This window comes from Chroicocephalus ridibundus, chromosome 2, assembly GCF_963924245.1.
Source record: "Chroicocephalus ridibundus chromosome 2, bChrRid1.1, whole genome shotgun sequence".
Classification (NCBI taxonomy): domain Eukaryota; kingdom Metazoa; phylum Chordata; class Aves; order Charadriiformes; family Laridae; genus Chroicocephalus; species Chroicocephalus ridibundus.
Genome location: NC_086285.1, coordinates 111,337,909 through 111,363,618, shown reverse-complemented (window position 1 = coordinate 111,363,618; position 25,710 = coordinate 111,337,909). Strand labels below are relative to the sequence as shown.

The 25,710-nt window shown below is 46.6% G+C and overlaps 1 protein-coding gene across 7 annotated transcripts in view; it reads left to right on the top strand.

The window, feature by feature from the left end:
• LDLRAD4 (low density lipoprotein receptor class A domain containing 4) overlaps window positions 1-25,710 on the top strand; it is a 296,688-nt gene that overhangs the window by 256,870 nt on the left and 14,108 nt on the right. For 4 of the 7 annotated variants that reach the window (XM_063326474.1, XM_063326470.1, XM_063326471.1 and 1 more), the window contains one exon: window positions 17,178-17,332. In XM_063326474.1, coding sequence (XP_063182544.1) covers window positions 17,178-17,332 — 155 coding nt within the window. Of the gene's footprint in view, window positions 1-13,354; window positions 13,465-13,638; window positions 14,102-17,177; window positions 17,333-25,710 lie in introns of those variants that run through there. The other 3 variants (XM_063326477.1, XM_063326476.1, XM_063326475.1) reach the window with 3 other exon arrangements.

Here is a 25,710-nt window from a genome sequence, read left to right as displayed (position 1 = left end):
TATTCACCGTTATAATGTGGCATATTTCTGCATTGCATTCATACGGATATTTTAGGAAATTGTTTTCCCAGCCGTAAATCCTAAACTGTGCAATCGCTGTCGAATTCTCCGCCACCAGCTAAAAACCAAAGTGTCTGACAGCCCATAAAGCTGGGGATCTAGTGGGAGAAGCCAGTAGCCTTTTTAGAAACGAAGGAATAGAAGTTAATGGGCAGCTTGCTGCAGTACGGCGAAAACACAAGTGTGCTCTGAATGGAGGAAGTGGAAGGAGTTGTTAGTTGGGCAAGCCAGACACACCTAGACAGCATCCTGAGCTCCTGCCAACCCACATGGGGGTTCTGGACCTTTTCCAGGCTTTGTTCCTGAAAATAAATTGTTCAAGATGGGAAACTTTGAAGATTGCATTGACCAGAGAGCCGTGCCTCTGGGCGTGAGCTTTAAGGGAGAGGACTCGGGCTTTGGATTTGGGCTAGAGGCTCACGGAGAAAAAAACTGCAATCAAAGTTTAGCCTACACATCTAATTTGTTTGCAGGAGGCAGTCTGCAATTTTTTTTTTTGTTGCTTTTTCGTTATAAATGGGATTTATTCTGGCCTTGGAAATTGAGACAGGGCTGTCGATCTGATTATTTAGTTTAGCTATTGACTTGCTTTGTAGCTGCAATTCATGTAAAATGATCACCTCTGTATCAGCAGGATACAGAGGTTTCACAGGAGCAGCAGGTGAAGAAATTAAGTAACATCTATAAACCGCTCAGAATATGCAAAACAATGGATATATGCTAACTATTACGTTATTTATTTAATGCTTTGATAGCCATGTTGCAAAACAAATGAGGAGGTGGGGATATCTTTTGGAACAGAATATACTGCAGCGCCTGCCTTGATCTGCGTTAGACATCTGCACTGTGAAGTACAAGTGATGCTGAAAGATGCACTGAGAAAACAAACGGGTTACAGTACTGTCGTGTTAGAAATGACAATATGTGTAGGCAACAGAGATACTGAAACTACTTCAGTTTCAAGCAGAACTGTAAATAATTAACTGAAGAAATATAGCAGAAAAGATAAAATACGAACATTTTGGGAACTGGGACTCGGTTCTTTATGCGACGGAAATTCGCACTGTGCTAAAAAAAATGAGCATCTTTTTTTTTTATCAGAAAAACAGACCCTCAAAATTTTGCGATTTAACACTGTGAACCACAACTCTTACCTCTAAAAGTAAAACAAAACAAAACAAAACAAAACAAAAAGCCACCTTCCTGAAAATTTCTGGAGGTGTTCAGGTTTTGGCTGGCTTTGAGGAAGACACCTACAATGAACAAGAAGTCCTGGTATGAGCTTTCAGAGGAAGAAATATGAGAGGACATGAAGGAAAAATGCCAGAGTCCTTTTAAATTCAAAATGTCTAAGCCGTCTGCCCAAAAAAGGATAGATTGAAGCCGAGAACCACTTTGGGTTGTATGACAGATTCATGTTCCTTACATGCACAACCTTGGCTTGAGCGATTCCCTTCTTCTCATCTGCTGTGTGTAAAACAGAAACCAGGTACATTGACAGCAAGGTGAAGTTATTTGCCATCTCTAAAAAAACCCAGGATGAGCGCTGTAAAGGGTGTGCCTTTTCTAATTAGTTTAGCAAAACTGTGCTAATAGGATGACATGCAGCTTCCAAGGCAGGAAATATGGCAGGTAAGGTATCAGCAGCAACTCAGCCTCACCATCCTTAGTGTCGTACGGCAGCGTTTCTCAGACCTTATCCATGAGCCATCAGTGATGGGTGCGCTGAGATTTCTCCCGTGAGACCCTTTTGTGTACCTGCCGCAGCCAGGGGATCGGATCCCTGAGAACAGAGGTGGGCTGGGAAGCTCTTACTGTAGGGTGTGAACTTGGCGAGGGAAATAATTGCAAGTGTGCAATTGGCAATTGGACTTGGCTGAGACTACAGAAGCAGGAGTGGCGCGGGATGTATGGGGAGTATATACTGCACTGCCCGAGGGCAGGGGCCGCGCAGCCAGGTCTTTGCCACATGCCACAGGGATTTTGTATGCATGGTCCTCGTGGTCTGGCATGCCTGGGCATTGCGGATGGGAGAGGGGATGCGGGCATGCACATAGGTGTTTGATGAAGTCCGGTGCCCAGTGTGTGGGGAAGGCTGAGATACCGTGTGCAGGTGGCCAGCCCATGCCTCCAATGCCAGATGCATCCCAGACCCCGCACCCTCGCTGAATGTGCGATGTGCTGGCAAACTGCGCACTCTCCCGGGCCGTTTTTCTGGGACTTCTGAATGGCAAAAAGCCTGGTCTGAGCCGCTATGCAGATCAGGATGCCGGGAGTCCCGAAATCCCGGACAAATCCCCTTAGCGCTTTCGGTAAATCTGCAACTGGGATTTACCATTGTGACAGCACATCCTAAGTGTGGTAAAAATAGCCTGTCTCCCAGCATTGCAAACCTGACTCACGTCCCACAGTTAATGGGTGAGCAGCCAAGGCTGTTTCTTGAATCGTTGCACGAATGCATGAAGCGGTCCTGGTGGCAGGGGATCACAAAGCCGCAGCGGAAAGCCCTTGCCTGGCTCAGGCCGATTCTCTGCAGCTTTGGCTTAAAACTCGGCGGATTAGAAGTATGGCAGAGACCCCTGATCTCAGGCCGAAAGGGATGATGGAGACATCTCTCTGCCCTTTGCTTCTCCAGAAGGCTGCATCTGCCCTGCGCTTGGCCAGAGGCAGTCTGGAAGATGCGCTCTGGGGCAGTGTCCCCTCCTAGGCTGAGCAGGAAGCACAGCCCTCTCCCTGGAGGCTGCCTAAGGACTTGGTTTTATTTGGTTTTAACCCTTTGCTTTAATCCTAACGAAAACTACCTTTTTATTAAAAATTAGGACCACACCAAACGTGAAGCATCAGTACTTTTGCTACCCCAATGGGGTAACGTGGAGAAGTGAGAGCGAGTGAATGTGCTTTTCCTGCTCTGTGCGTGCGTGAAAGCATAGGAGAGCGTGGTTTCTCTGTAACCCTGAAAATGAGTATCTTACTTGCTCTCAAAACTTCCTCTCCAACAAGGAGATTCAGCCAGAAAGTCTCGCCCCACCCAAACAGGGTGTAGTGGTATCTCTTTAGTGGGCTACACAAAAACGCTACTGGTGAGTCAGTACAGTGTCAGATGTACAGTCGCACGGAGTGGGAACACAGGATGAAGTAGTTTGAAATGCAGCCTCCCGTCCAAAAATACCAACCAACCAACTGTTAAGATACATTAGCTGTCAGCTCCCAGTGTGTCTGGTGAGATTTCAAGCAAATTTTGGGGTTTGCTGTTGCACACAGGAAAATGCCATTGCAGCCGCTTGGGGACGGCCTGTTGCTCATTGGGAAAGGGCAGCCGTCCATTCGCCACTGGGCAGATTTTGAAGGTGCACTTTTGTGATTTAGGTGCTCACATGTCACCTTCAAAAGTGGCTTAGCAGCCCAAATTTCATGTGGTACTGGTATCAGGCAGTGTGCGAAGACAGAAGTGAGTGAGGCCGTGCTCTGTGGAAGTGCCACGTAGATGCTGCTGTGGTACCAAGAGAGAGGAGAGTGGGGACAGATGGGGAGAGCAGAAGGGACTTCCCTTAGGCCACTAGCAGGTCTGTGACAGAGCTGGGGAGAGAAGCCAAATCTCAGTCTGATCTCCTAGCTAGCAGACCATGCATCTCCTTAGATATCTCCTGTGCCGTAGATTTGGGGCGGTCTTGTATGTTCTGTATGCAGGGTCATTTTCCCTTTCCTTTCTCAGTCCCTCAAGTCCTCCTGTGAGACACTTCAAATTTCATTGTACCCTACCCAATCCAGTATTACCATAGAATCACAGAATCATAGAATGGTTCAAGTTAGAAGGGACCTTAAAGTTCATCGAGTTCCAACACCCCTGCTATCGGCAGGGACACCTCCTACTAGACCAGGCTGCTCAAAGCCCCATCCAGCCTGGCCTTGAACGCTTCCAGGGATGGGGCATCCACAACAGCTGGGCAACACGTTCCAGTGTCTCACCACCCTCAGAGTAAAGAATTTCTGCCTAGTATCTAATCTAAATCTCCCCTCTTTCAGTTTAAAACCGTTACGCCTCGTCCTATCGCCCCACTCCCTGATAGAGTCCCTCCCCATCTTTCCTGTTGGCCCCCCCTTTAGGTACTGGAAGGCTGCTGTAAGGTCTCCCTGGAGCCTTCTCTTCTCCAGGCTGAACAACCCCAACTCTCTCAGCCTGTCCTCACAGGAGAGGTGCTCCAGCCCTCTGTTCATCTTTGTGTTCCTCTGCTGGACCCTTTCCAACAGGTCCATGTCCTTCTTGTGCTGAGGACTCCAGAGCTGCACACGGTACTCCAGGTGGGTTATTATGCTGGTAGTACAGAAAAAATAAAAAAGGATGGAAAATCAGTGTTAGAAAGCACACCTCAACCCTCACTGAGACCCCAGCTCTGTCCTGGAGTCTGTTCAGAAACATCCATCCCTCCCAACTGCCTGGGCTGAGCAACATCCCAGTCCACCAAGCAGTGGGACACTGCTACTCCATGTATGAAGCAGCACCTCATTGCTTCGTTCATTAGGCTGCTGTTTTTGTTTCTGGCTCTTGGCTTCCACCCTGAAGTGACGTCATTGGAACTGCCTAGAAGTACAAGAGTTACCTTGGCCTTAGGCAGGGGACAAGAAGTTGATGGTCTTCGTGGTAAATGGTCAAGCTGCCTTCCTATCATATGTGCAATGTCTCAGAAGTGTCTTGAGTTTGTAGATACCATTAATTCTGCTGAAAACAAGAATACTGTCCTTGCATTGGGTGGGACTGGCCTCATTTTATGTAAAGTAGACACGGATTTAAGCTTCGTATGGAGTTGCTAGGGTGCTGTCCATCAAGTGATGTTTGGAAATAATTTTTTAGAAGCTACGCCAGTTTTGACATGCTGCTTTAATATTCTTCTGGCTGCAATAGGGCAAGACATAGAAATCTTGTGTTGTCATCACACAGAGTTGTGAAGCGTTCTTTTTTTTTTTGCTTTCTCTCTCTTGCACCCTGTCATATGGAAACCAGATCAAGATTATGAAATTATTGCCCACAAACTGTGATCTTTTTTTCTCTTTTGTGGTAGGAACTGACAAGTCAGTGATGGCTTGGTGCTGTTGGTACTAGCTGTTCGTGCTGCTCGCATTTGTATGTATCAGGAAGTGCCGAACTTGGCATGCTTCACGGTTGGCACACAGGCTGGTGAAACGTCAGATTTTTAATTGTGATAAAGTTCACGGAAGAAAAAAAATATGGCAGATGTTTCCTTTTGTCAGAGCCGAACTGAATCATTAAAATGTGATATGATGTACTATGAACGAGTCAGTGTAAACACCATCCCTGCGAACATGTCAAACGACTGAAGAACGTGGGACACTCATGGTGACGTTAAAAACCATGTGGTCTGAATGCTGTATTACCAAGCTTTTCCCTTTAAACACGGAGCATGAATCTTATGAATTTCTGTTGCCTTTATACAAAATGAAAAGATAACATATTCTGCTTTGGTAAAAATAGACTGGTGGCTTCTGCAACGTGGTTGTCATTTCGCTGGTGGTTTACTCAGAGGCCTGCTTTTCGCAAGCAGCAGTGAGGTATCAGATTCCCATTGAGCGCTGAGCTCGCTCGCTTCATTCCCTCTTTTCTAGCGGGTGTATTTTTGGGAAGTCTTACTCCTTTGCCAGTCTGAAGGAAGCGGCAGAAACCCTGCTGCTTGCCGAGGAATGTCTGTGGTGATGCGTTAAAACTGGCTGCCGATAAGTGGTTATGGAAAAACTGCAGGAAGCATCCAACGACTGACATTCTCTGTGGACTTTCTCTCCTGTCTCCTCCTCACATCTCCTACGCGAGGATTATTGTCTACACACTCACTTAGGCCATTAGTCAGAAAAGAAGTGCATTAGAAACTTCCTGATGCTTCCCCATGAATGGAGTACATTATATCTGGGGTTACTCTCATTCTCACTGGCCTAAGAAGTCTTGACTAGATTCTGATTCGTATTCCCGGTGTTGTTAGTTCTCAAGATTTTACCGTAAATTAAGCGGTTTCCTTAATGCTTCAGCTGTTGGAATCAGGGGAGTTGACGAATACTTTCATTTTGACATAAAGGTCAAAGAAACACTGGAAAGATGTGATCAAAGTGCATCCCAAAGTGTTGTTTTATGCCACTCTTGTGATTTCTGATGTGAGGGGGCCTGACTTAACAGTTTTGGAATGCTGGGGATTGGGAATAAAATACTCTATCATTAAGTGGTTTATAAACTGTAGCAAATGCGAATCATTGTGCGTGTCAAATATCTCAGGCCCCATCTTTTTGGGGGTGCACCGCAAGCGAGGTGGATGTGTTTTGCAGACCAATTTACTCTTAAATACACTGTTAAAACTGTGGCCCCTGACTCCAAACCAATTACATTGATTTATTGGGGAAAATTTGTGTCTGTGTGCGTGGACACACACAAATTGTATACAAACGACGTGTTTTATTTTAAGCAGGCCTGCAGAAGCCAGAAGGAATGAACTTAGTAAAATAGCCATATGGGATTCAGTGATAATGGTTGTTAATGGCAAAACATCTATAGTTTTTGCACCATGGCAGTCTGTGGAAATGCAGTGTGCTTTTTAAAACTAGCGCAAGTTTTTACACCTGTCTTGTAGCATAGGAACTTAACCCATCATGAAGCCTCGCTAGAAACTGCGCCATTGTATCCTGAGGCAGATGTGAAGTTTGTGTGAGTCACTGATTTGTGATCAAGCTGAAGGAAACTGAGTCTACAATTCTTAAGAAAGACGCCGCCCATTTGGGATGCATTTACGCAGCTCCTTTTGTATAAATCATTAGTGCTATAAACTATCCATTATTGTTAGGAGAAGAAATTTAACAATGCAAATAAAACAAAATACTGTGGCAGAGCAATTTTATGCTTGATTGTAATGTTTAATGGCATGTTCTCATAAAGAGATTTTCCTATCCTTCAGACCTATCATGTCTGGGACTCACTAGATTTCCGATGGTTTGAACATCCCCCATTTTATTCCTAGAGTTGTTTTCTCTAGAGCAATTTCTGTAAACGTGCTGCAGCATGGGGTTATCCAGGGTTAATTTCCCTTATGATTACACATCCAGACAGCACATATGTAAATGCTGCAAGACTAATTATAAGAAAACTGTATGGTAAAAGAAAACAAAGAAAATTCCTTTGTTTTGCGTGTAGATCCATTTTTCAGTAATGGTTCATTTCCCTTACTCACTTTTCAATGTTAATACTAGCTTATATTGGCATTGTAGTTCTTTAAAACTGTTATTTTTCTGTCATCGCTGACCTCAAATTTTGCATTATGTTGATTGCCTTTATCCCCCGTAGCTCTTTGGATACTTTTTCCAGGTTCCTCTCTTCATCCTTTACTTTCACGTACTAGACAGCACCATCAGTGAGGCAAGGCTTCGTGTCTCTAAACCAGCTGATTATATTTATGTCAGAAATAAAATGCAGTTCTCCGCATTCTACTTGTATTTTTAGTACCTTATTGTAATCCTGGTTCTGCTTTCTCTTCTTATCTCCATTCTGTGTCTTGCCCTTAGGTTTCTTTTTTAGACCAGGGTTGCTGGGTTTTCTTGTGATCTTGAAAGGTTTCTGCACTGTCCAGCTTTTTGAAGTCTTTCCGTACACCTTAGCCAGAAAATACTAAAATATCTTGATAGTCTGTTAATCTGCAGTCAAGTGCCCATTGTTTTCTTTTCCTGGCTGCCAGGGAGTTTGTTGGGAACTGAGATTTATGGAGTGAATAATCCACCTGGCAGGAGACTCTCTGTAACTCTGAAGGGTGTTCTTCAGTGGAAGAATGAACGCTCCTTTTTGTGTGTAAAATACCGCTAATAGCTTATTTAGCAACCTGTATTTCTACAACAGGGCTTTCAGTTTTGTGTTGGAGGTGGATTCTTGCATATGCATAGATTCTAGCACCTATGCTAATTCTGTCTCTCGTTTAGCTTTCATCTGTTCCTATGGTAGGATAATGCATGATGTGATCTCTCAGCTTTTTAATGTGGTCCTTCGTGCATCTCTTCTAGCTCTCGTTTGAATGGGCTAAAAAAAAATATTAATAATGAGGGATGATTCTTCCCTGCACTAGCTGGGAATTGCCTGGAAACCACGGGGAGCTTAGGCAGGGTAGTCATGCTGCAACCACTGAGACTCAGAGTCCAGTACCAGGTACTACTTGCAGTTACTGCTGGGAGAACTCTGAATAACAATGGAATTAAAAAAAAATTACATAGTGATGCATTCTTGCCTTTTCTCTTACTTAAATAGCTCGTTTTTACAACGACTGATTAGATTTGAGCTCAAAATAAGCCAAAAGCTATGGAATACGATCAAAATGAAGGATGGAAGGGGCTGCAGTATTTTCAGTGGAGCTGATTTTGTTTGTTCACGAGTTTTTAATAGAACTAAATGAAGGCTTGAATTACTCAATGATTAAAATAAATGAAAGCTGCTGTATAACAGAGTTCAGCCTAACGGGTACCTGCGTGAGAGTTTGGTTCTCGGCCGCCCGGTTGCTTCGTCCCTTTAGGGATATTTTCATGGTCTGAGGAGCCTGGGCTGATTATCACCCTCAGATTTACAGCTGCCTTTCCCTGCCCGGAGTTCCTCATTCCTTATACATCAGCACTAGGAAATTCTGTACCTGTTTTTCAGCGGTGGCAGGGGAGCATCGAAGTTACCGGCAGCGCAATCTCCAGGGTAAACAGGGCCAGCGTATTATTCTCACTGTACCATGTAACCCTGCTGGAGGAGACGACTGTAAAATTGCCCGTGTCGAGCCGGCGTGTGAGGACTAATAGAACTGCAGTGGGGATAATTCATGAGTAGATTTTCTCACTCGCCAGTGTAAACAGAGCTAGGGCTAGTTCAGGTCTGAAACGGTGATTACTTTTAAAACAGCATGTTATAATTCAGTGTCCCAGACTGAACCCTCCTTCCAGCACAGGAAAACAAACCACCGCACCGTGGCCAGCATGTGGACCACGCAGGCTGTGCAACTAACTATGCATATGAAGGACCGCTTTGTTTTTCTAGGAAACAAGATTTGGAGGGAGCTCTTTAACTGAGGATTGCAAAGCGTGATATTTAAACCAAAAAAAAAAAAAAAAAAGAGAAAAATCCATTTCACAATCCTTCCTATTAATGCAGAATAAAGAACAGCTTTAACAGGGAGGTAATTTAGAGACTTTAAACACTGTCCTCTTCTGCATTAAATCCCTTCACCAGACTTGCTTCTTTTGGTTTGTGTTGCTAATCTCTCCACAGTGCTCCCGTCTGCTTGTTCCTTGCACCTAATTTAAACACGACATAATACATCTAGATACGCACCTGCTGGCAAATAAGTTACCGGAACTCACTGCCAATGAGAAAAGCACTTTTCCTTTCCCTGGGGCGGTGCCATTTCTCAGTATCTTTTTCTGACAAACGTAACCTATAAACTCCAGATTTAACCGAAAAGGTGAAAAATTACCCCAGGAGGTGGCGGTTTGAGAAGTGGGGGCACAGGGCACTTGGTGGTTGTGTCTACGGTTGCTCAAAGCCTGTCCAGATGCAGACCCTTACCCAAAAGGGGATGGTCCTGGTCTCCTGCTGTGTCCCTCAATGACCATTTCCCGCCTCCTTCTTTGTGTTGGCATCAGTGTTCACCGAGCAAGCAATTTGGCTTCTTCCCCTGTGAGCAGAGACCTAGTTGTGCTTGTCGGTGCCTCAGCTGTGTCGCCATCCCCATGTGTGCCAGGGCCAGCACAAGAAGGAGCTGGGGCCATGCTCCCATGGCCGCTAGCCTGACATGGCGCTGGGATTGCAGCAGGCAGAGATTATCAAAAGAAGCATGGCCAGCAGGTCAAGGGAGGTGATTCTGCCCCTCTACTCCACTCTCATGAGACCCGAGCTGCAGTACTGCATCCACCTCTGGAGCCCTTGGCACAGGAAAGACATGGACCTGTTGGCATGGGTCCAGAGGAGGGCCACAAAAATGATCAGAGGGCTGGAACACCTCTCCTATGAGGACAGGCTTTTGGGCTTGTTCAGCCTGGAGAAGGCTCCGGGGAGACCTTAGCGTGGCCTTCCAGTACCTAAAGGGGGCCTACAGGAAAGATGGGGACAAACTTTTTAGCAGGGCCTGATGTGATAGGACAAGGGCTAATGGCTTTAAGCTGAAAGAGGGAAGATTTAGACTAAATACAAGGAAGACATTTTCTACAATGAGGGTGGTGAAACACCAGAACAGGTTGCCCAGAAAGGTGGTAGATGCCCCATCCCTGGAACCATTCAAGATCAAGTTGGACAGGGCTCTGAGCAACCTGATCTAGTGAAGATGTCCCTGCTTCTTGAACGGGAGGTTGGGCTAGATGACCTTTAAAGGTCCCTTCCAACCCAAACTATTCTATTATTCTAAGTGAGTATCTCAAAGACCTGTGGGGCTGCTGTGTGGCCTCCCAGCCTTGCTGGCTGGGGAGCTGAAACCTCGGCTCCCCCACGAGGGGCACGTGTTACCCCAGCATGGCCTTGACCATGAACCATCATCCTGGTGCCACCTGGAAGAGGCACATAAGGATGTGTGGCCCCACGAGAAGTGTTAATGGTTGTAGATTTAGATTTGTGTCCGTCTCAGATGGTTTTCTGGGCTGAAGTTACGCATGTGGCTCCGAACCATATCCCAGCGCAGGGAGGGGGAAGCACCTCCGCACCCCCCTCGCCGTCCAGGTTCTCCAGGTGAGTGACCCCAAGGGGCTGACTGCAGGCAGGAGGAAACACCCCCTTATTTTCCAGTTTCAAGGCTGTGGTTTTTCTCTTACTCTTCAGAGTAAGGGCTGGCCAGGAGCCTGCCCACAGTCAGTAATGTCTTTAGTAAAGCAGAGAAAAAAAGGGATAATTAGCGGAAATGCAAAACTCATATTGAGAAAGCAGCATCTGTCCAGTTTTGGTCACCAAAGCATGACTATGTTTTCTTAGACTTAAGAGACTAAGGTCTTTACTATTAGTAAAACAAAAAATCAGGTTTTGTTCTTGCAGGTTCCAGAATGAATTTTTTCTTTTCCCAGTGAAGACTGAGGAGACAGATCAGTAAACACATCCTTCATAAAATTTCACCTAAACGTTACCAAGTATAAGTAGCCCTTGGCTGTATCATTAATATGCTGGACTTGGCTTGTGGAGGAGCATTACAACTTGGTGTGCCAAAGCCTGCTTAGGGACCTTCAGCCCTGTCGCCAGAGCAGCTGTCCTGCTCGGAGGTCGTGGTAGAACCTGCTACTGGGAGGGGAATTTTAGAAGGAAGCCGGTCCCCCATCCTTATTTACAGAGCAGCTTTTATGGGCTATCTGGCACTTGCTGGGCAATTGTTCAGCCCCCCCCCCCCCCCCCGAAAGGGCTTGATTCACATTAAAAACTTGATTATAAATTCTTAATAACGAGGTAATGAGCCAAATACTGTTCTGAGGATGTTTTTGAGGATGCTCATCAGGTGTATTGCTTACGGATACAGCAGTCTGTAACCATTTTGCTGTCACTGTGCCTGCACTGGTACAGTAATATTAAACAAATTTTGGTGGGTAGGGGAGTAGTGGGCTAGAGAGGGAGTAAAGTGTGTAACGTGTCCGTCTCTCAATGTGCTGAATCCCCAGTCCTGCCAAAACAATTGTTTTATGCTGTAGGTTAATGCCCTCTAGGAACTGAAAAGGCTGCTAACACCCAGGTTTATTTTTTCAGTTGTAGGAGAACAAAGTAAAGGAACGGTGTTAAATATATTCACTTTCTTTTGTTTTCTGCTTATAGTCTTTAAACTATGCTTATTTGAAACCAACTTCTCGTTTTAAACACGAGGTTTGGGAATGATGTAGGTGGGTCAGTCTTTGGCTCAGAAACTTTGTTTTACGCTGCATCCCTAAAGCCTATCCCTAAAGCCTTGAGAACAGAGAATTCGCAACAGGAAGAACCAGCCTCAGCAGCGACCCTGTACGCACAAAGCTGGTGTACAACATACAACAGCTGTGTTTAAAAGGCTGGTCTGTTAATTAATTGTTTTCAAAGCAGTCTTGGGGCAATAAGATTGCAGTTTTGAAGATGCTCCACATCTGCAATCTGCACGCAGTTCTCTCTCTCTGCTGGTCACGGTGCTGTAGTCAGTTCATGCTCTGTTTGCACAAAAGTATTCCAGCAATATATACTTTAAACTCATTCTGCTCTTCTAGGAACTCTCAAAAGATATTTATTTACAGTCCACAACCACTGTCCCCCAGCTTGACTGTAGCCTTAGACCTTGCAGTTTTGAATTAAACGTCAACAATGGTTTAATAAATCCAGACAGTGGGGGTAGCCCATAACCAAACGACAGGGCCCTGCTGTATGCAGTGTGTGTGTGTGTGTATATATATATGTCAGGATGCGTCTCCCTAATATTTTACACCCTGACTCTTCCCGGTGCTAGCTTGATGGGTGACCACAAGCAGGCTCACTCCTCTCGGCCTCCTGCCCCTCCTGGTTTTTGCTCCTTGACTTTGAGTTAAGGGATCCTTTTTTTTTCCCCGAGAGCGGTCCTTGGGGTTTGCAGATCTGAAAGGCATGGGGAGCAGCATGTCTACCTCCATGGCCAGCCCCAGAGCGTGTCCTGGGGGCTTGAAGCGCCATGGCCATGAGCAGTGATGGGGGATCAATGCTGGCGTGGGGCTGGCTGAGCTTGCCATCCCACTGGAAGTGGGACGTGGACCCTTGCCTCTGCCTTCAGCAGTTCCCAAGACCTGGATGAGTGTGGACCAGAGGGCGAACTCTCTTTTCCTGCTTACGTAGACATACGCTGGTTTTACCCGGTGCATGGGGATGCTACCATAATCCAGAGAAGTAACTAGGAGCGGGAGGAGGGTTTGGCCATGCTGGTGAAGGAGGTGAGGAGGAACATCCCAGGAGCGAGGAGGACCATCCGGGGGGCTGAGGGACATAGCGCTAACGAGGGACGTGGTGCTCGGGGGGCTTCCTGGCGTGGCAGGGACTGCGGTGGGGCTGTGCAGCGGCGGGGGCAGCCTTCGAGTCTCGGCTGCGGTGCTCCCGGCTGGGAATCCCGTCCGGGGTCGGGATGGGGAACCGACCTGCCTGGAAAACAGCCAAGCGGAGGGGTTGAGGGAACGGCAGACGCTGCTGGAAAGGGGGATGGAAAGGGGGGAGCTGAGATTTCCTCGCCGGTGCCGTTTCCAGCGGGGGGGAAGGGGCCGGGCAGGGAGTCCGGATGGTTACGGAGCTCGGGAAGGCGCTTGGCTCCCCCTTCCCCCCCCTCCGGGGGCGGGGCGGCGGCGGCGCATGCGCGGCGGGTCCGGGGCAGCGGAAGAGCCGGGGCGCCCCGAGCGCCCGCCGGGCCGGGCCGGGCTTAAAGAGCGGCGGGGCGGCGGCGGCGCCGGGTAAGCTTCCACCTCCCTCCTTCCCTCCCTCCGGCCCTCCCAGGCCCCGCGGCGGGGCTCGGGGAGGAGCGGGGCGCCGCGGGGGGGGGAGAGTTATTTCTTCTTCTTTTTTTTTTTTTTTTTTTGGTTTTCTCTCGCCGGCTGATTTTTTTTTTTTTTTAAATTATTAATTTAATTTTTTTAAACTCGTTTTGCGCCAGACAAAGCCCGTCGGGAGCACCCGGGTGTTCTCTCGAGTCTGGGGGCACGGAGCGGGGTGGGGGCGGGGGGGCGAGAGCGGCCGGTGCCGGCCTTGCCCGCCCGCTCCGCTCCGCGTCGCGCCGCCCGCTGCCGGTGGCGGCGGGGCTGGGCCCCGACGGTGCGCCGGCGAGAGGGACGGACGGACGGGCTGTCTGTCTGTCAGTGCGTCCCCGCGTAGGGCTGAGCGGGCGGCCCGCCGACGGTGTTCCCCCTCGCCGGATGGAGCCCGGGGCCGCCGCCGGTGATGCGGTGGCCGCCGGTGGGGCTGGCGGAGCGGCTTGAGCCCCCCGCTGCCCCCCTCCTCCTCCTCCTCCGCCGGAGGCGAGCATGAACAGTGAGCAGCTTAACAGGACAGCGGTGAAGGATGCGCGGTTAAAAGACCTGTTGTTGGAAAGAGGTACCCGTCCGTCCGTCCGTCGGTCCGGTGTGTCGGCGCGGAGAGGGCTGCGAGCTCCGTCCCCGCCTTACCGGAGGGAAGCCCAGGTTACAGCCCCGGGCGCTCGGTAGCGGAGCCCCGGGGAGGTTCCCTGGCCGGGGGGAGTGTAGGGTGTGAGGGTCCAGACGGTTTTGCTTGCGTGGGTATTGATAGGGTTATACATTTTTAATTTTTTTTTTTTCGTACTCTTCTGTGTAGGTGTTTTCATTCAGTATCTAGTTGCCTTTTTCGTGTTGTCTGTTTACCAGGAAAAATGTTCTCCTGGGAAAGAACGTATTATAAATATTATTTTCTGTGTGTGAAGAAAACAGGCACATGTGAGTGTGACGGGGAGGCTTGGGGAGGTACAGACCTGCCGTTCCTCTTCCCGAAGCTTCACCCACTCCCAGGTCTTTTTCCCGGTTAATTTATAGGAAGAGCGGGCGGTGGGAGATGCGGGGGGGGAAGGCGGCGCTGCGGGGGCGAGGGGCAGGGGGGGAGTCGGGGGCCGGAGTCACCCGGAGCCCCTCGGCAGCCGCCAGACACTGTTCGAGTTGCCCTGAGAAGTGCCGGTAAATAGAGACTGGCTGCCCCTCTTGTCTCTGTTCTTTTTCCTGTTAATAACTTAATGAGTAGCCGGAGGGCCGGGCAGGAGGAAGAGGAGATTAAAAATCGCCTTCCCCTTTCCTTTCCCTCCGGTTTCCAGACGGGAAATCCTCTTGAACATCAGTAGGGTGTTTTGTCGCATTTTGGTGTTCGTGGTGTAAAGCTGGATAATCCTGTGCCCACACCTGTGTACTGTGATTTTCTTTCTTTTTTTTTTTTATTGTATGGCCATGTTTTAGTCAAACACTTCTAAGTGATTCCACGCCTGCAAGGGAGGTGCTCACAGTCCCATTCCTTTATTTCTAAAGGGAAGGTACTGTCCCCCGCCACTGAAATGCTGGGGCCTTGGTAAATTTAGAAGACTCTGCCCTTGGCAGATAGAGAAGTAACATGTCATCCCAGTGATCTTTGCATTCTAGGAAAGCCTAAATCAACATTGCTTGTTTTGCATGTTGCCCTTTAGCAACAGTCTCTCGATTTCCTGTCTAAAGTATTACATGGACCCCCCCAAAAAAAAAAGTTTTGGGTAAAGAAAGCCTTTGATACTTAGTAGCTGCGGAATGTGAATTGCAGCAGTTGTCAACTGTGTAAAGTCTGTATTCTGTGCTTCTGAGGCAAGAAAAATCTCTCATTTTACTTAAGCGTGGTTTTGGTGGCTTTGTTTTTTAATTAATTCTATGCTTCCTGCTTTTTGATCTTTTGGTGCTGACATTGTTAGCTTCCAGTGACTCAAGAGGAAAAAAAAGGTTGCTGCATATGGGATTGATAGCGAAAGCAGAACAAAGCACTGACTAATCAAACTTTCCAAAAATGTTGGTGGTCTTAATGATGAGTGGATGGTACTTAACAGCAAAGAGAAATCAAATGATAGACGTATTGTTGCCCTTTACTCTTTCCTTATCCTTAAATAAGTTTAGTTACTCCTACTGAGGCCATCGCAGAACCTCAGCGCTTAGATGGTGGCGTGTCCATGCCCGCTGTGACAAACAGCCGGACCTCGGCACCGGCCTCCACTGGACACCAGTGCCCTTGCAGCTCCTGCAGTCTGGGGTTTTGCTCGCAAGAGATGTTAGCACAGTGGAACAGCCTCGGGTTTCCTTTGGTTCCACCGCAGGTCGTTTGGGATTTTACGTGTGAACAGCATTTTTCTAGCTCAGCTTCATAGTTGTGTTGTGTTTGTGTAAGCGTACTGCTGTTACATGGAAGGCTGAGGATAACTACAAATCGAAGAGATAAGGTGGTGGTGGGGGGAAAGCTTGTTTTCTCTGGTGTTTGCTTTGTCTCATCACTTTTATATTTCACTATCTTTCTTTCCTTGTTGGCTTCTTACAAAAGAAATATATTACCGGTTGCCCAAAGTTCATGTTTTAGCGCCCAAAAGTAGTGCCGCTTTTGGAAAGTACTGAAATGGAGCAACTTGTGCTGCTGCTTTGCTTTTTCTGCAAACCTAGCAACCAAAGACCTCCTCCCATTAACTGGAGTTGTCTTTCAAGATGAGAGCATCCCCTGTGAGCAATGCAGTTTCCATAGAAATATCAGCAACTGTGTAACTCCAAAGGGCAATTTCTCCCCTCATGTTGCTCATCCTTGCTCCTCCAGTATAGCCAAAAGGGTGCAAGAGTGACTCATTTCTAAATATACTTAATATTTGTGGTATAGGCAGGACTTCAGATAAGATGATGATGGGCTGTGATGGAGTTCATTGTAATTGTATCTCTTGCACCAGCCAAGGCCCCAGTTTCATTTTTAACCGTAGTGGAACATATCTTGTTTTACAGTACCAGTCTCTTTTTAGATTTTTACCTGAATGGGAACGTCCTAGAGAAGTTAATTTTACACTAGTTGGAAAGAAGTGAGTAACTGAGAAAGACATTGCCTGTAGATTCAATAGGAAAAAAGTTTGTCACTTGATTTAGGTAGCTTTCATGCTATTTGGCTGATAAAAAAAAAAAAAATTAAAGATAATTTAGTAGATGATGTCTTGATTCCTCTCTCCATGGCCTCTGCTTTTAAGTGTATGGAGCCCTCTGGACTCTACTGGCATTGCAGGTGGCTATTAAAGTAGGGTGGGTTCTGTGTGTTTGGTTTTGGCTTGTTTTCTTTTTTTTTTCCCCGGTGGTGAAATTGTTGTATTGTCCAAAAGGATTGTCTGTGGTGTTTATGCTGAAGAATTTATTACCTGTGAAGGCTGCAGAGAAGGATCACCAAGAACTTTCTTAGCTTTGACCTGCAGTCACTCGTAGGGATTGATCGGCACTGCTAAAAAAATGAATAATTTTCATGTCTTAGACTACAGTTTTTCATGCAGAACTTTGTGAAATGGACAGCAGTGAACATCTTGCTCCAGATCAATCTTGAGGAAATACTGAAAGTTTTTCAGATTAGTGCTTTGATGGACAACATTCTGCATGTGATTGACATATTTTCCTCTTTTTTTTTTTCTTTGTTTTAGCTGAACTGGAGTTTGTTCAAATCATCATTATAATTGTGGTTATAACTGTTATGGTGGTAGTGATCATCTGCTTGTTGAACCATTACAAACTCTCGACACGCTCCTTTATCAACCGACAGAGCCAAAGCAGAAGACAGGAAGAAACTTTGCAGACGGTGAGTATGAGCCCCTCGCACCAAATTCTTGCTCCTTGTGCTGTACGGATCTGCAGCAAAGCCTCCCGAGGAGCTCTGGTACAGGCAGCTGTTGGAAAAACTTCTGATGTGACTTCTAATACTCTCTTATGGTTAGCTCTTTTGCTGAGGTTGTATTTGTCAGTAGGAAAAAAAAAAACAAACCGGAACATAAATTTAAGATATACTGTCTTTGATTATTTTTAGCCCCTGTTATGTTTTATGTAGCCTGTTTTCATTTTGCTTTTGGAGGTTCAGATGTGGCGTCCTCTTTGCTGTTGCTGTAGTTGGAGGGGGGATGAATGGAGATCACCTGGGGTACGAAGATTTGAAATACATGTTTTTGTGACTTTCCATATATTTGGTAATATCCTGGAGTTTTATCACTATTACTATTTTGTGAAGCTGTGGTAACTGTTTGCTGGATCCAAAACACCGGCCCAGGAAAACATAATGTTTGTTTCACCCAAACAGCAAGAAAACATTAGGAAAACGGTCCCTCCACGGACCTGGAGTGATTAAGATGTGTTGTTACAGAGCCAAAGGCTTAAGACTGAATCTCAGTCAAGACTCGTTAAGGTTGTGTTTTGTCAACCCAACGCTAACTGGACACCTAACTTGCCTTGTAAGCCAGGAGTTTGCTGGGTGGGATGCGCTGCTCCCTTGTGAGGGTGAACCACAGGGTGTCCCTGACCTTGGGACATCCCCCCTGAGCCACAGCAGTATCCTGTGATGTCGGAGGGAGGCCCTTTTTCTGGTGCGTTTTTTGATGTCCTCGGAGCGGTGCTCTCAGCCTCTTTGCTGACTGTGACGGCGAAGGGGCCATTTGTGAGGGTAGCCTTTTTATGCGTTGGATTCCTGGCAACAGCTTTGGGTTCACAGCTCCATTTCATTTCACTGTCAAAAAAAAAAAAATTGTCTGATTGTAACTGGAAGGCGTAGTCCCATAATGGTTTACACCAGTCGTAAGTCCACTGTCTCACCTTTCTTTCCGTCCTGGTCCTTTGTTTCCTCCTCCTTTGTGTTCCTTAGGGAGCTGACAAGGTTGTGGCGAGAGGCCTCAGGGGGCTCATCTGGCTGAACACTAATTGCTTTTTTTCCCCCCACAGTTAGATTTCAGACAGATCAGCGTGTGAAGTGCCCCGGCAGGGGAGGGAGCGCTGGCAGGGGAGGAGGCAGGGATGCTGCTGCAGCCAGGGCTGGATATGAAGGGCTGTTGGGGATCTGCACCCCTGGCAATTGGCAGCTCCCACCTAAAAACCAGCTGTAAAACACAGCGAATGCGGGGTTCCCCCCAAAAACCTGTTGCTTAGCGCATCACCTGCACCCTGTTGCTGGGGTGAATAGCTCTTACCTTGGAGGCTGCGCGGGCAGGAAAGGAGCCGTCTCCTCAAGGGGAGGTCGCCTCATTCCCTAGCAATTCAGTAGCGCAGGAGTATTTAGCTCTAATTTGGTGACAGATGAAACTGGAACTTGCCAAACCTTAACCTTCTGGACTTCAGGGCTGAAAAAATTGGCCAGATTAATTTGAGTGTTGCTTCGAAATGGATGCTGTAATTCAAGAACCACACTTCTGTCCGCAAAATATTAGCTATAATTGCTCCAAGTACCTAAAATGGAATAATTTGAGATAAAGGAAGCACATTTTCATCTTCACAAATCTTTTAAAACTGCAGTAAGCTGTCAAATGCATGAAGTAACCCATTATTTCCTTTGTATGGTTCGTTAGTATTGTCTGTTACCAGAACGAGTGGCGTCTTTTCTCTTGGACGTGAGGGAGGAAACATCACCTTCTTGTGAAGAAGAACATGCAACTTGGCAGCAGGGACTTCAGAGCAGCTTTAGTATCCAGAACTGCTCTTTAATAATTTTTAAAACACCGACTCGGTTTCAGTTTGAAAGCAATCATAGTCAAGTGAGCACTTTGTGGAAATTGATGATTGATTGGTGAGAACTGGTTACTAATTCTTCTGAAAACTCTCTGGTATAGGTTTGTCATCACTATTACTCATCTGGATTTCTGATAAGCTGAAGCTGTTCTTAAAAGAAGGTCAGTCTTGTGGAGAATGGGATTTACAGAGGTCTCTGAGGTCAGATGTCAAATATGTTTGAATTTTCCTTTGTCTCAGGTGTTAGAAGGAAGCTCTGATGGGAACTGGTTGTGCGAGCTGCTTGCAGCGCAAACCTTAAAAATCAGTGTGTGGTGCGTGAGGGGTGGGAAACTAAAGCACTTGCTCTGTGATGTGAATCTGGAAGGGACCGGTCTGTTCTCATTGTCCACAGCGGAGTGAGTTGCACAAGATAAACAGCGTGAGCAGCAAGATGCAGGTTAGATTATACTTTTAAAATATTTTTTTAACCAGGCAGACCTCGTTCTGTGTGCAAATGCTATTGATAAGTGGATTATCTTTCAAAGGAATGTTTTTTTTAATGGTATATAGACTCTGGAAACAGACTTAAGTGTTTATTAATTGCTAATGTCTGAAGAAAATATCATTCTGACTCAGGCATTCTGTGGGTGGAGAAATAGTGAATGGAAGTAGAGGAGGTTCATCAGTATTTCTTAAAAGAAAATGGTAAAGCAAATTAATTGGCTGTTGGCTAGTTCATGTAAGGAACTATGAAGAGAACCTCCCTCACGTAACTGAGGTAGCAGAGGTGTATCAAGATGCAGAATCATGTCTTTCCTATTCAGATGGGCCTTTTTTTTTTTTTTTTTTGTCCTTCTGTTACCTTCAATTTTCTTTTTCTTCAAGCCTGCCCTATTTCTAGATAATCATGCCTTCCAACAGCTGAGCTGTGGTTGAATTGCACAGATTTCTGGCCCTGTAAAGACCAACTATCGAACAGATGATCTCTCTCTTATTCTGGTTCTTCTAGAAAGCGCAATAGAAATGAACAGATAGATAACCTCTCTACTGCCTTTTACAGGGATGAGGTTGGCAATAAACTCTTGAGGTCAGGCTTCCAAAATGATGAAATAAAAGGTATTTGTGGGTTTCTTTGTCTGGTTGAACTTCCTTCATGTAAAGAAAGAAAGAAGAAAAAAAAAAAAAGGCCTAGAGGTTGAAATTCTCATTGTCTTCCAAGTCCGGAAATTAGAGTATTAAAAAGTAGTATCACTGCAATCACGCATGTTAGTAATACTTGAAGGGCAGAAAAGGGACTGATCCCAGGAAAAAAAAAGTTGCTCTTTGATGAATACATGCAGAAAAGTAGTGGTTATGTTCCTGTTCTGTAAATAAAGTTTTCCTGTGTGACCACCAGTTCATCTTTATCTCTTTTCTTTTCGTTCTTTCATTCATTCTTTTCTTTTTCCTTTTCATTCACTCTGGAGTCACATCTTCCAATCTTTCCCCTGGTCTTTGTTTGTCTTAGTACCTTGATTAGTGTGCCGAGGCCTTAAATAGATTGCAGCAGGGGCAGGACAACCTTTGAGTGCTCAGGAGTACTGTCTGCTTCTGTGTCAGTGCTGCTGAGGATGCTGCTGCCTGCCCTGCCATGGCAAGCCCTGCCATCTGCTAGCATGGACATTAAAGCATTCAAAGCTTGTTTTAACATTAGCAGAAACATCAGTTTTGGGGGTCATAACTGCGACAGGTGGAATGATGCTGAGTGACAACTGTGTTGGCATGAGTGGCCACCTGAAGTGAGCGTGCATGGAACTGAACGGTGTCCGTATCACGATGGATAAAATATTGAATGTTTCCCCCTGCTGGCAGATCCATCAGCAGTGTTTGGATTCACAGCCGGGAGCAAGGCGAGGTTTGCAGAGCATCTGAGTGGGACGCGAAGGCTGTAGCGTGTGGAGTATACCAGGGGCATTCCCAGGGCTGCTTCACTAGGACACCACCACCTCTCCCGTCAGAGCGAATGGTGCTACCAGCAGCACTGAGGGGTTTTGGGGCAGAGCCATGTGGCAGCCTTGGAAATGCACATCCATGCCCAGAGTACGTGCGTCTGTCCCGGGGCGGCGCATGTTGCGGTGTTGCTGGTGGTGCCTTGGGAGGACCAATGTTGTGCTGGGAGGGCAGCGTTGCTGGTAACCAAGACCATCCTGTTGGAATGTAGGTAGCTGCAGCTGAGTGGCTGCTGTGGCACTCTGCTGTTTGCTGGGTTAAACCCAAGATAAATCTTGCTTTCTGATGATTAATTCTTAGTGCCATCACCTGTGATTTCCAGGGAGATGTTGAGGGAAAAGAGATTAACTAAGTGACTTACAGGGAGATACTTAATGAGCTTCTGATGTTCCTAAATTGATTCCTTCTCCCCATCCTCGTGGCTTCTGTCTTTGTGTCTTTTTGTCTTATAAAGTGGGTGTTGAAGGAGTACTGAACGCTTTGACTGCCCCAGGCCCGCTCCTGGCAGCAAAGTCCCTGTGTCCATCACACAAGATGCTTACCCTGACCAGCCCCTGCCTCCCAGCATTGAGGGCAGCATCACTGCTAGGGCTGGTCAGCTTGCATTAGGACCTGCCTTGGTAATGCCCATCTCGAATGCCAAGCTCCAGGAGCACAACTGTAAAAAAATATTACCCTTCTTCTTGGAACAGCTATTTCAGAATAAAAGGGGAACATCAGGAGGGTGACAGAAAATACTCAGTAATATTGACAGCTCCAGGGATTTGTCGGTGATTTCAAATGTTAGTCTTGCCTCTTGGCCTTTTAAATTATTCCCTACCGGTGCTAGCATTATTCCTTCTGTTCCCTGCTGGCATCCCTGGCCCACTCATTCTCATTTCCTTACATGTGCAAAAGAAAGAAAATCCCAGTGGGAATAAGAACGCAGTCTGCAGCTGGGAGGGAGGGAGAGTGCTGTAGGCCACCCTGCTTTGCCAAACCTTTTCCTTTGCACCAGGCATCAGTTGGCAGGAGCTGGACGTGTGCTGCTGCCCAGCCGTCTGCGGGAGGGACATGGGCTGGCCTCTCCTCGGGGTGTGCTGCCAGGAGGGACAGCATGCGCTGGCTCCTGCTCTTTGAAGTCTACCACAAGAAAGTCAGAACATCTTTAATGAGGGCAGGATCATCTAGGAAATCTGCAGGTAGCATTAGAAGTGAGGAGCACCGGCTTTGGGTGGTTCCTGACTCAGTGTGTCACCTTGGGCAATCCGCTTCATCTCCAAATAAAGGAGGAGGGATAATAGTACGTACTTCCTTCACTTGGATGAAGTGAAGATTACTTAAAGTGGTGAAGTGCTGTGAAGTTGGGGAAAGAAAAGTTTTAAGGTATTAAGTAAAAGAAATAATCGCTGTAAGTGTAGGGAGGTGGACCATGAGTGAGAAGTTTGGCACTCTCCATAATTCTAGTACTTCTCCTCTGTGCCTTGCACCGCTCTGCCAGATGCTGTAACCTTTCCTGCCCTTGGGAGATGCTGCTTTTGAAGGGGAGGGCAATCCTGCTGGAATACTTGTCGTTCTGTCGGGGACAGTGAAATAGCTTTGCATTGCTTGTGTTTGGCAGGGAAAACGTTAGAAGCGTAAGAGCTGCGCTGGTCTCCATCAGCCGGGCGGAGGCAGGGGAGGAACGAGCCCCCCTGCCCTCCCGAAGCATTTTGAGGAAGCCACTGCTTTAGTGTGGTGTAATGTGTCACTGCCACCTAGGGCCAAAACCAGAAACTACACTGCTCTCTGAAACACTGCATTTGCAAATAAGTTGTGTGTATTTTTCTGTGTGTTTGTGGATGTATGTGCATATAAAAAAATAAAATAAAAAGCTGAGTTCAAGAGAGGGGTCGTCTTAATACCTGTAATGCATTTCAGAAAGTGAAAAACTGACTTTGTTTCTTGGGGAATACAATTTCAGGCCAATTTTTAATTCTCAGAAATGAAAAATTGGAGAAAAACTGAAAATCTCCTTGAGAGTCAGTAAAAAAGCAAAGTTTGGATTATATGGGATTGTTGTGGTTTAACCTCAGCCAGCAACTAAGCACTGTGCAGCTGCTCTCTCACTGACCCCCCCGGTGGGATGGGAGAGAGGAGTGAAAGAGAGGAAAAACTCAGGGGTTGAGATAAAGGCAGTTTAATAAGTAAAGTAAAAGCTGTGCGTGCTAGCAAAGTAAAACAAGGAATTCGTTTGCTGCTTCCCATTGTCAGGCAGGAGTTCAGCCATCTCCAGGCAAACGGGGCTCCGTCGTGTGTAATGGTTCCGTGGGAAGACAAACTCCATCATTCTGAACATCCTCCCCATTCCTTCTCTTTTCCCCTCAGCTTTATATACTGAGCACGACATCACATGGTGTGGGATATCCCTTTGGTCAGTTGGGGTCAGCTGTCCTGGCTGTGTCTCCTCCCAACTTCTTGTGCACCCCCAGCCTACTCACTGGTGGGGCGGCATGAGGAGCAGAAAAGACCTTGACTCTGCATAAGCACTGCTCAGCAATAACTAAAACATCAGTGTGTTATCAACGCTTTTTCCGGCACAAATGAGCTCTGCTCCAGCCAAAACCAGCACAGGGATGCTTTTGCTTCATTACAGTTTGAGGAATTTGTCTTACTGAGCCTGATTTCTTTACCTCCTGTTTATCCCGAGTAAAAAATTTTTCTTCTGGGAAATTTCTTTCCCGCTGTCTGTCAATGTGCTAATGCTCAGCCAAGGTGGTTGGATGACACTGTGTGCTCGAGGAAGCAGAGTGTTTAAAAATGGCTTAAAAAAAGTCATCTTCCTAAGCTGTTTCATTCTAGAGGCTGTAAACCGTTGTAAAATACAAATTGGGTAAATTATCTTAGACTTATCCAGTCTCCTAAGCCCTAACTATTGAGTTAAGTAATCATCACCGTAAGATAATAAAGTAATCACCCAGCTGGATTTATTAAATGATGCTGGTATTTCAAAACTTAATCACAAAATTAATTTCTGTAGATTGTCACGCAACCCACGAATGGCAAAGGTCAGCAAAAGGTGTAGCTAAGATTTTTCTTGCTTTGATGTTACTTGTAGGAGCTGGGATTTACCATGGAGACCCATCCTTTTTCATTCAAAAACCTAACAACATTAAAAATGAATACAATATATTGTATTCATAGGGATGCATAGGGATGGTCCCCTATGCATATCGCATGCATAGGGTATGAATGCATGAGCTTTCTCTCCTTGTTACTTTTGAGTACTGAAGCTCACGCCTGAAGGCCTTTAGTCCCTTTAAGAAGGAGCAAGTTGAAGTGGCTACCTGTTGAGAACCTATAAGAAGCAGGTAAATTATATGTTGCCCACAGGAAAAAAAAAAATGGGTAAATTGCATTTTCTCAGGTTTATCCTTGATTGCACATACCTGAGAACTACTTGTAGAAATCCCTGGGCGTTGGGTGGGAGGGGGCACCCAGCAGGGCTGCCAGCGTTGGGTTTGCTGGCTGAGAAGCTCCCGTTGGCACGACACCAGGCGGTGTGGTACTGGGGCTGCCAGCTTGCAGCAGGCCTGGTGGCCGGCTCGCTGTTGTGCCCAGCTGTGTTGCTTGCGCCCCATAACCATCTCGCTCATGGGACAAGAAGTCACCGAGTGAAAACAGGTCGAAAGCATTTTATTTTTTATCATTATGCCAATCCATCTTGGTAATTCCAATAATTAAGGGAGAAACTATGAGGGAATGTAGATACAAATGCTGTCAGTTCTTACCTGATTTTTACTGATCTGAGCACAGGGAAACACTTTAGCCGTCGAATGAAGGTCTGTAAGTAGAAGGACAAGAAGAGAGCAAGAAATAACACTTTCCCTCAATGTACATCACGCCGATTGTTCGTGGCAGTCCCAGCATGTTATTTCTTACATCTATAACTTCGGGGGGGAAAAAAAAAGTCACGGGGATATTTTCTTTCTGCAACACTGAGGTTTTTCCTTTCTTCTCTCAACCCCTTGCCATCACCCCAAGAACGGTGGGGTAAGTGGGCACCAACTCTGGGGTTAGGTGGTATCTGCTCAGTGCATATGTGAGGGAGGATTTCCCTGATATGAAGACTTGGGAAAGGTAGGTAGTAAGCCTCCCATGGTGGATGCAGCGATTTCAGGAAGGCAGAATAGCTGAACAGACCAAAATTGGGAAGATGGGGCAGGCATCTGTTTGGATGCAGTTCTTTTGTTCTAGACAGATCCCACCTTCTGTACAGAAATGGGGGTTTGTCTATAGAAGGGAAAGTGCAGAAAACCCCCCCAGCATTTCAGGGGAAGATTCAGCAAAGCACTTCAGCATGTGATTTTTTTATTAATTTCCCAACTTCTCTCTTAGCCTTGGGATGTGAGCAGAAGGGCACATCTAAATAAGTGGCTGCAGACAGACCCGAGCGGACCCTGCCTTTGCTCCGAGCTGGCAGTTCCCAGGCCAGCCCTGACGCGGGAGCTGCACAGCTCAGTAATTAGAGCTACTGTGTCT